At 34.3% G+C, this 10,693-nt stretch overlaps 1 protein-coding gene across 12 annotated transcripts in view; it reads right to left on the bottom strand.

Annotated features, from left to right (window-relative positions):
- Positions 1 to 294: 294 nt before the first annotated feature.
- The window catches only part of IKZF2 (IKAROS family zinc finger 2), a 181,958-nt gene continuing 171,559 nt past the window's right edge, over positions 295 to 10,693 (bottom strand). For all 12 annotated transcript variants that reach the window (XM_032637684.1, XM_032637688.1, XM_032637689.1 and 9 more), the window contains one exon: positions 295 to 8,715. In XM_032637684.1, the coding sequence (XP_032493575.1) occupies positions 7,991 to 8,715 (725 nt within the window). In that variant the 3' untranslated portion in view covers positions 295 to 7,990. The remainder of the gene's footprint in view (positions 8,716 to 10,693) is intronic.

The following is a 10,693-nucleotide window of genomic DNA, read 5'->3' as shown; positions in this document are numbered from 1 at the left end:
CCTTTAAGATTCGTTTTAAGGGTAAAATAAGATATATATGAAAACTGCCTGAAGAGAAAAGAGAGGTCATCCTTGACAAAACATAGGTTACTTTGTTCTCTGCTTTGGTGGACTACATAGTAATGATGGAGGTTTCTGATCTCACATGTACCCAAATCTCTGGGTCAGAAAGCATGACGTGTATACACAATGGCAATGATAACTTAAGCCTGATACGATTCAATAGTTCAGTTTTCTGTATTTGAAAGATGTGTTTGTGTACAGAATTTTCGCCAGAAAGTTTTTATAGCAAACTTTTTATGTCAGAAGTTTATTTTATTGGTAAAATATTAAATAATATACAGAATTAAAAACTGCACTTACACTTCTGAGAAGAAATAAATCTTGGACAAATTATATGCTTGTTCCTGAGATTCCCTAAATTTATTCCAGTAGCTGTGCACTCAGACAGTACAAACCTTTATAATATAATCCTTTTCACAAAGTATTACAAAGTTTCTGCAGCTTCTTTAGTTGTACATACATACAGACACACACTCACACATGCATATACAACACTCATACACGTATACACAATACCCACATACATGCACAGAACATGTATGTGTGTGCATTAAAAACAAAGAAAATACAAGTCCCACATTTTAGTCTGCAGTGACAAAACTGTTAGCGGAGGTCTCCAAACTGGTATATAGCAGAGTGACTTGTCACACAGCTGCAAAGACTGTTTCAGTATTTCCGTAGTAAACCTCATTTTCTGAGGTATGGTATTTGAGCCTTAAAAAAACTACATTACACTGAGCAAACCTGACACACAAGGTCTGGAATTTTAATTTTACATATATATTTTTATATATATATATATATATATATATATATCTTTTTTAAACAATAGTTTTTATTTTCCCAAATTATTAGTTTGAAAAAAAATGAGGTTTACTGGTTTGACCTATTTTTTTTTCGCTTCTAAAACTTAAAATATCCTAGAAACTGTCAAGCAATTAGTTTTTAAAGTAGTCTAATTACCTTTGGTATTGTTAAAGAAAAAAAATCTAAAATGGCCAAGACATATACTGTACAAATGCAGTAACTGCCTTTAAAAGAAATGCCAAAGAAATGTTATCTTTTAAACCAAATATGTATTTACATTACAGCAGTTTTACTACAGGGACACAGGTATGTATAAAAAAAAGAAAATCAGAATACTACATATAAATATGTATGATATGAAAAATACCTCTCACTTAAGTTTGTATGAAAACAAGAGTGCTCCAAATATTTCTTAAAAATTTTCTCCAGTAGGTGATAGGTAAGTGTTTAAAATTGAGCTAAGTGCTTTACTTTTATTTTAAAGTTCATTTCCAAAAGGAGAATAGAGAAATAAAAAAATACTAGGTTCTTAATTTAAAACACTGGGTAAGGGTCTAAGAAAAAAATTCAGTCTCTAAGAATTTCAACTTTAGGACACATTTCTCAGGCAAAAGATTACTAATTGTAAAGAAAATTTAGCCTAAATAGAGATACCATGAGATTAGACCAGTAGTTTCCACGTTCTCTAATCTTTTGACTGTGGAGTGTTTTTCTTTTTGCTTGTTGTGTCCTTTAACTAACATACCATAATTTTCAAGGGTTTCTTTGTGTCTTTAACTAAAGAAAGAAGGAGAAAAATAACCATAGTTTTTAAGACTTCAAGAAAAGTATTGCACTTGTACAGAAAGAAAAGAAAACATCTTTTAAACTACATAGCAGAAGCAATCATTCTGGGATTGCAAATAACACATGGTCTAAAAGGTCAACTATTAAGAGCAAAGGTGGAGCCTGGAGAGCCCACTCCAAACCTGGAATATTATTATAGTAATGTTAAAGCATTTTCTCCCAACTGGGAGATAGTTAAGACTTTTTGCTTCAGATTTTTAACATCTTTCTAAATTCTTGCAAAAAAATTGTTTAATCTCTCATAATACACATTTTAGGAAGAAAAGCGAATCATAACACAAAATCCAGCAAAAAAGGAAGGCAAACATATCATGTTATTATGATTACATAATCTCTGAAGTCATATTTTAGATACCCAATATTTGAAAGTGAAAGTAACACAAGGGTTATATACCTTACTAGTTTTAATCCAACTACCTTTTTAAAAAAATTATAAAACTACACTTGAGTATAAAAAACATGTCAGCAGATTATACAGCCAACAAAAATCATACACAAAAAATTAAGACTTAAGAGACCTGTGAATTGGAAATAAGAGTTGACTTAATCCTCAAACTAGTAGGGGGAGAGAGAGGCAGAGATGTCCAGAGACAATGATGGAGGGAACGTGGACAGAGAAAAGAAAAGAGGTGGGGAGAGTAGACAAAATTTAAGAGATCACAAAGAACTTCACTACATAGAAGGGGAAGTGATTTATGTTAAAATCTGAGCGTGCTTGACAGTCAAAATGTTTTATCACAGTTTCAGAAATTGAACTACTTAAAAAACAAACACAGAAGAATAAAACAACAAAAAACAAAACCCAGAGTCTTTCCCTTGTTACAGTGTATTCATTAAAAAAAAAAAAATCCATTTCCAGTAAATTAAGTAGAATCCTGATAAGTGCATAGTTGGGGATTCAGTGACCTCCACCCGTTCAAGAAGCTTTCCTTACTGTGTGTCACTTGAGGTAATTTGAAGGGCCCGATTAACTGCAAACTGGCTTATCTGTACCTATATGAAGTTTTATGCTGTACTTTATGTGGCTTAGCAGAGGGCCTCTAAATTTTATACTTTATTCACAATAAAAAGGACATCTTAGAAAACTAGTCATTCATGTACCACTCTCTGTATGGGATAAAGGTTAATTCACAACAAATTTATACAGAAAATATACAAATGCCATGTTACGGGAGAAGAACCCCATAAACAGAATTAGGAACTTATTTCTAAGAGTGTGTGTGAAAAATATCCACAAACTTACAGTACAGCAAGAGAAAACTGAAAGGCTAAAAATACAATGTTACATAAAAACCTTATGGAAATTCCAAAATTTTAGGTTTCTGCAATAAATGTAAAAATATTCAAGATGTCATTATTTGGCCTAGCAATACACTATGATAAAAAGAAACACTAGATTATCACAGCTTCTTGGTCATATGACATTTGCTTTGAATAACAAGCAGCTCATTTTTAAAAAAGCTGTCATATTTTAACACATCCATTGCAAGTAATACACAACCATGGTAGGAAACCATTTGAGATTATGCTTTGGAGAACAGCAATGTGATATGACTGTTCAGTTTTGTTTTGTTCAAGGAGAATTAATTACCTGCTTCTCTACATCATTCCACAAAACATTAACAGGTTAGAAGATAGAAGTTCTAAGACTAGCAGAACACTAGTCTACAGGTGAAATTCCAAAACAATACTATATTTTATTGACCAAAAACTCCACTAATAAAATCTTGTATGATATTAGAACTTATTCTTCCTTAAAAACAAAACAAAAACACATACCACAATGCAATTCACAGCTACAATTTCCCTCTACCTCATATTTTACCTGCATAATCTTGTAATGGTATTCAGAAATATTATCAAACTAAAAAGATATTAACATCTGGTTTCAAAGTTTCCTTTTACTTTAAGCAGATAAGCTGAAAGTCTCTGTATTGGAAATTCCTCTAACAGTTTTGACCTAGGAACGCAAAGAAGAATTATATAGTAATCAATTTTAAGTGATTTTTAAAAATACATAATAAAAGCGTGGTAGAGCTACAACGGCTAACCAACACTCTCTCAATGCATTTTAAAAAGGCACCAATATAAATAAATTTTATAAGTATTTAATACATTAAATTCAGGATCTTAAGACCAGTTACTGTATATTTTAATTATTTTGCAGAAACTGGAGGTTTAAAAACATTTCTAAGATAACTTTCATATATACAGACTTTAATTTCACCCCCCCCCATTCTTCTTTACTTTTGCGTTTGGGGAATTTTCTGTTTTAGAATAATTTTCACACAGATAGTACTTACTAAAATATATATAAAATATAACTAAAGATGACCACAAATGTAACTTATCCCTTTTTGTAAAATGAACAGTTCAAAGTTAAAAAATGATGTATCCAGTACCTCCTATAATCTAAGTTCTGTCTTGAAACCAGGAGCATATAGTTTTTTATTTGTATTTTTGCAGTCTTTTCTGTTCTTTTTCCACCATAAGGAATCACTTTAAAGATAACATTTGTGAAGTAAGTAAAACATCATTTTCATCTAAATGCCTTCACTGATGTAAGTTTTGTCAAACATTTATAAAATATCATAAAACTTCATGGTTCTGTGAGGTCTACAACTCAGACACAAAAACCATAAATCAAAACAATACCAAGCTCACTAAAACATTCTTGTCTTTCTCCATTTGTCAACAAGTAAAAGTTGAAAATTTTTCTTTTCTGTATCTTCCTATTCAAAAGTAATTTGTGTTTCTTTCACTTTGGAGGTTATATCAAATCAACTTAAAGCCTTTTTTTTTTTTGATTTGATTTGTTTTGATTTGTTCTGTAAGTACACAGTAAAGCCTCACGGTTTGAGTTGAGTGGTTGCAACTAGTCCTAAAGACACACTAGTAACTTTAATATTTCTCAGTACAATCTGGTAAAGTAAACCTACTAAGTTGCTCGGGTATTAACTATAATTTTAACTCTCTATAGGCTCTTGCAACACATCTGATCACTGTGCTTTTTTTCATGAATTTTCTTTAAAAGAATGTGTGTGTATGTGTACTATGATGCATGTATATAGCTGCTTGTATGTATGTAGGAGAGACAGTCCCTACTTTTAGCCAAATCTGAATCCTAGTCTCTCGTTCTCCCATTTTGTCCCTCCAGAAAATTCTCAATGGCATGTTTCAACAACTCAAAATCTCTTCCAGTTTGCTTACTGGTCACTTTCACTATTTTAACAAGCCAGATTAGAATGGCTTTTTAAAAGTGATTGACCACTATCAGAGAGAGGTAACACATTTCTCTAACAGGAGCTGGAGATAAAATTCTGGGCAAAATTAGGGCAAAGCAATGTGATGAATTTTTGCCAAACTGGAAAATACAGAAGCTAACCTATTTTCATGCCCCTCAAATAATCTGTAATGTGAAATCTCACCTAAATAAACTGGGCATATAACTGTTATGTAAAACTTGATTTATTTGGTGTCTGACTCTCATATCTATTTTTAGGTGCTACCACCTTGCATATTTCCTTTCATGAAGAAGCATGCAAATATAGCCATCCAGGGTTTCCCAGAAGCACTGTGTCCACAAAAATTCTGTCTAACCTACACATTCGAATTGATCTTGTCCTTATTTGTCCCTGCCATACCCTGAGCCATCTTTACCTCTTTTTGTTCCTTATATAAAGCTAAGAAAGTACAAGTACACACTTGTAGCAAATACACTCTCAAAAGTATTAAGTCCCTTCAATAAAAAAGATTCTCAGAAAGATGAAATCAGAAAAGGAGAGTGTATTAGTACTGTCCTCATGGGGGGTACTATGGACCTCTGCAGGTCCACCTAAATTCAGTTTCATCCCAGGGCAGGTAGGTACATGATTGTTCATACACTGAAAATAAAAAATAGTAACCAGGAAAAAAATTCATAGATGATGCCAGCAGAAACTCACACATAGCCAAAGTTATGAACATACTGACTGCCATCCAAATATTTCCTTGTAGTAAAACACAAAATCACTAGCCTTAAATTATTTCCCTTCCTCTCAAAGGAAAAAAAAATTAAATTCCAATTATTTATGAGTGGTTGGGGCAGGTGGGTGAGGAAGTCTCAAAGACATGCTTCACTTTTGAATACACTGTATGTTCACGATGTAGTAATGTACCAAAGCATGCAGGAAAAGTGACAGTGGACGTTCTCTTTAAAACAGTTTGCATTTCTGTTTTGGTGCCTTCTCTCAGAGTTAAAGGAACAATTTAGACATTTCTCCAGAAATAATTACCACAGAGGGCTAGTAAAAGAGAGTTGCGTTGTAACCATTTTTGCCTAGCTCTAGCTGTGTCAGTGCTTAGAAGCTGCTTACATAAGCAGATAGTAAACTAGAAAATGAGTGAAGAACAGTACTGGGGCCAGATCTGCCTATCTGTCCACAGTTCTCTAGTCTTGCTAATTCTCACATCATTCTTGCATCATTAAGAAACACAGTTTCAGCATCCCATGTAATGATTTTTTTTTTTTTACAGCGGTTATCAGCTTAATGTAATTTTAGTATTCAGAAATGGTTATCAGATAATCCAGTCATGGTCAGGCCTGTCCTCCGTAAACACAAACAGTAAGTTCCCCCTCCAAGGGTGTCCCCCAAGATGAATTTAATCAGTTCCATTCAGTTCCTCCCCTCTAGTGCTGTTAGACTGCAAAGCAAAAGCAGAGGAGCACCCATACAAAAGAAATTAAAATCTGTACATGAAATATGGCAACGTATGTATGAATTGAAAGAAGAAAAATTCTGTAGTAAGGGATTGAGATTCATTTCTGACAAGAACTTATAAATAGTTGCATGTTTTTGAGACAGAAAAATGTGGACGTGGACACTTAAGCTTGGAGGTTCAGTCACATTCTGGACTCCAAGAAAGGTAAAAATAAGTTTTGCTTTTCTGTCTTATCTATAGTTAATGTACCGGTTACACAGACGTTCCCTTTTCCTTGTACCAAAAAGTGGTAAATATTATTATTGAAGAAATACTAGAATAAATAGCCCTAGTTCCATAATCTTATGGGGTTCAAGTTACCACATTCAGGTCAAATTAGCAATTGCTCTGAGGAGATTTTGAAAGAAATAGCCTATGGCAAGATTTTTATAGACCTTCCACTAGAAGAGTAAAAGACGAACAGACTATGGACAAAACACTGGGTGGTCACAGCTTGAGAAAAACCAGTGAAAAGAGAAATACCAGAAAAGGGATTTCTGAGTGGATTTTTTCCCCCCTACTGTTAGTCTAATTATATTTTTCTGCTGACTGGTTAACACTGATTAAATGCTGATAAAGTGACAATCGTAAGCGTACTTTTAGAAACAGATACATATACTATGCTGCCATCACATTACAACTTTAAAAGAAAACTTCCCAAAGCAAATTTAAGCACAGCAGAGGTCCCTTCTGGAAACTACTGACTGCCTCTTAGCCGCTCTTAGACCATGTTATTCTGAAAACTAGATAAAAATACTATTCATTAAAGGTGTTAAAAGTAAGGCTGCCAGGGTGTCTATAAAATGCCAGTCATCAAAACTATGGAAAAACAGTGCTTAAGTTTAGAAAAATAAGATCCTAGGACCTCAGATGTATTTGTAGCTGTCCTTAACTACCTGTAGTTTAAAAATTTTGCTATATGGTACAGTGTACAACATACCGTATTATAAATTCCATAGGGGAAGTAAACATAGAGCCCACAACAACAACTCATCCAAGGAGTTATCACTGAAAATAATGTGTTTGTGTTCCATGATCTCTAGAGGGAAAAAAAAAAGTTTACATTTTGAAACAAATTCTTCTTTGAACAGTAAAATTACTTATCCCATTTTAACTGTGAAAGTCCTACCCAGAAAACGCTAATCTTTCCTGCCTTCAATCATAATCCTGAACATCAGTGGCAAATTAGAATCCTTAGGTGTGAATCTTTACGAATCAAGTGATTATTTTTTTCTCAAAGCATGATATACCTTAACATCTATGCATGGCAGAAATGAACTGCTCTTTAATTCCCATAAAATAAACAAGCCAAGTTGTCAAGAAACAATATCCCATCCCTTCTCTCTTCTGTTTCTTCCTTCCTTATTGTAATTAGGCAGAGCAAATGACACTGCGTCCACAAAATAAGAATTAATGACAGTAATAATATTAAAAAAAAAATATGTCAACATCTGAAGAAGGTGGGATTGTAAGTGCAGTATTTCTTCATGTGCAGTTCATTACTTCATAGGGGTCCCCTTTGGAATGAAAAGGCCTAGTGGAATGTGTGCTCCCCTCGAACAATGTGTGATGAAAACTCATAACGGTCCTGGCTTCTGTAGCCACAGATGTTGCATTCCAGTGGGTCCCGGTAGCCATGGCAACCCATGTGAATGGTGTACATGACATGGTCTAGGAAAAGGACTCGACAGTGCTCACACTTGAAGGCCCTAATCTGTTCTCCTTCTCCATTAAAGACCTTGTAGATGTCCTTCAGCGAGCCCTTAGGAGCCTTGGTGGTATCCAAAGCCTTGACATCCTCCTTCATGTAAGCTGGGCTTTGTTTCCTCTTGGGATTTAAGGCTGGGTTTCCTTGGTAGGACTGGTGGTCATCATGGCTGCTTTCTGAGTCAGTAGAATCTAGGCAGCTATTGCTGGGAGAGGCCTCTCTTTCCTGGGGTCGACTCTTTGGTCTGATGAGAGAGATAGGGCCATCCATGTTGTTTTCATGACTATCGGAGGTTTCCCTGCTAATGGGTCTTTCTATCCTATTTGGATGATAGACCTGAGAATAAGCTGAGCTTATAACTGGGGCCACCTCAGCGATTGTGCTTGGTGGGTGCTGCATCAGAGGGTGAAGGGCCTCAGCTCCAAGGTAGGTGATTGCATTGTTGATGGCTTGGTCCATCATATGAGACTGCATCAGCTCAGCCTCCTTCTCATATGTTAAGTTCATATCAAAGTGAATGTCTGGGTAGCTGAATCGCATGAGCTTTTCCCCTGAAAGACAGAGGGGGAGACAAGTAAAAAAGAAAAAAAAGATTCAAAATAAGTGGTTGGACTAAAAATATAAAAGTACAAAGTTAACTCATCACTTCCATTTTCCATAATATGGTATCTCTTATTCTTTAGATCAAGTATTTAAGCTCTTTAATTCTGCTGAGACTCACAAATACTCTTCACCTACAAAAAGGATTAGTAATAAAAATTTCACAAGCCATTTGCACTTGTTCTAATGCCACCACGAAAATGCATCTAGCCTAAAAGTTATAATTGTGTGTTATCTTATTTTCATTCTCTATTAAAATGTCCACTTGTCTAGAGCTCAGCCACTATAGGAGAAAGAAGAAATACCAGGTGAAAGTAAGTCAGGGATTATACTTGTTTTTGCATACTTTAAACATCAGTGACCAAGCTTCAAAGATCATAAAAGCGAGAGTGATCTGGTTATAACACTTGTTATCTCACAATTGTGTAGGCTTAATTTGGTTGATATAGGTGCTATATTAGAGAAAGATCATAGATCCAATACATGTCATTCTGGAAAATTTTAAAATGCCACAATTAAAATACTGTTAAAAGCTGACATTGTCTGATAAACTGAATGAAATTTAGGGCTATATAAAAATAGGATATTTCCCAAAGCACTTACTTATAAACTTGGAAAATACTATGTTTCATTGTTTTGCTTCTTGAAATGGATAATTATTCATTTTTGTATCAACCCTTTCTTATTTAGACACATGTGCAATCGTGCTGGTATGTATGTATACCCATTGTTAGTTTTCTGTACATTTTCTTGACTGAAGGATATTTGTAGTTTTCCCTTTAACATTTACTTCAACTAATTTAATTTTACTTCAGTATTTTACTTCAACATAATATCTAATATTAACTATAAAAGAGTCTGGTGCATGAAATAGTAGTTTAAATTTTTCTCCTTCAAATATTGCCAGCTTTGGACAGAATATTTTATCTTTGAAAACTTCTGCCACTAAAACAGTGGGTTCTCCTACTAATACTTAGCTACTTTGATAGGTAAATCTTACAGATAAATCCTTCTTTAAAATATATGTGAAGTTCTTATAAACCTTTAGTATGCTGTTGTAGGTGCCTAACATGTGATGCTGATCCACAGAACTGCATTCTGGAAAAATACTTTCATGTGGCTAGTATTATTACAGGTTTGAAGAAATGTCCCCTAAATGAGATGAAGGTAATGGTCAGAGTAATGAAAATGGAAGAAAAAATATGATGAGTAATTATCTTGTAGCATACAATTAAGATATTGCAACGTCAAGAGTTTAAAAGTTAAGCCAGACAAACCTAATCTATATTCTCAAAGAGTTTACAGTTTAGAGGGAGTGACAACAACTTAGGGATCATTTATAATACAGTGTGATATGTGGTATGGGGTCAAATAAGAGGAATACATAACTCATAGTAAAAGAAAACTTCTTGAAGAAAGTGACATCAGAGAGAAGAATGTGATGACAAATATTAGCCAAGTAAAGGAATGGTGGGGGTTGGAGCAGCTGGTAGGAAGGCTCAGAGGCTAGAGGGCATGACACATTCTAGGGATTACTTACACTTTGCATATGGCTGCGAATGGAAATAGATGAGAAAGTTGGCATCAGATAATATAAGGCTCATTCAACAATTAAGGAGTTTGAATTTTATCCTGAGAGCAGTAAGAACTGAAAGGGTTAAACAGGGAAGTGACTTAACTAGATATTTATTTAGCAAGATGGTTTAGGAAGTTCTTGCTGTAGAGATGTAGAGATCATGGTGGCTTCAACTAGTAGAGTGGCAGTGGAAATGGAGAAAATTCGATGGAATGGAGAGAATTTTAGAAAATGTTCCTAGAACTTGGTGATTATCTAGACGCAGAGAATGAGAAAAAGAGATTAAGTATGGAGCCCAGGTTTCTGGACTGGGGAACTTAATGGATAGCAATGGGATAGAAAAGATGGTGAAT

Source organism: Phocoena sinus, chromosome 7, assembly GCF_008692025.1.
Source record: "Phocoena sinus isolate mPhoSin1 chromosome 7, mPhoSin1.pri, whole genome shotgun sequence".
NCBI lineage: Eukaryota > Metazoa > Chordata > Mammalia > Artiodactyla > Phocoenidae > Phocoena > Phocoena sinus.
Note: the sequence above shows the minus strand (reverse complement) of the source record. Positions and strands in the feature narration are given on the sequence as shown.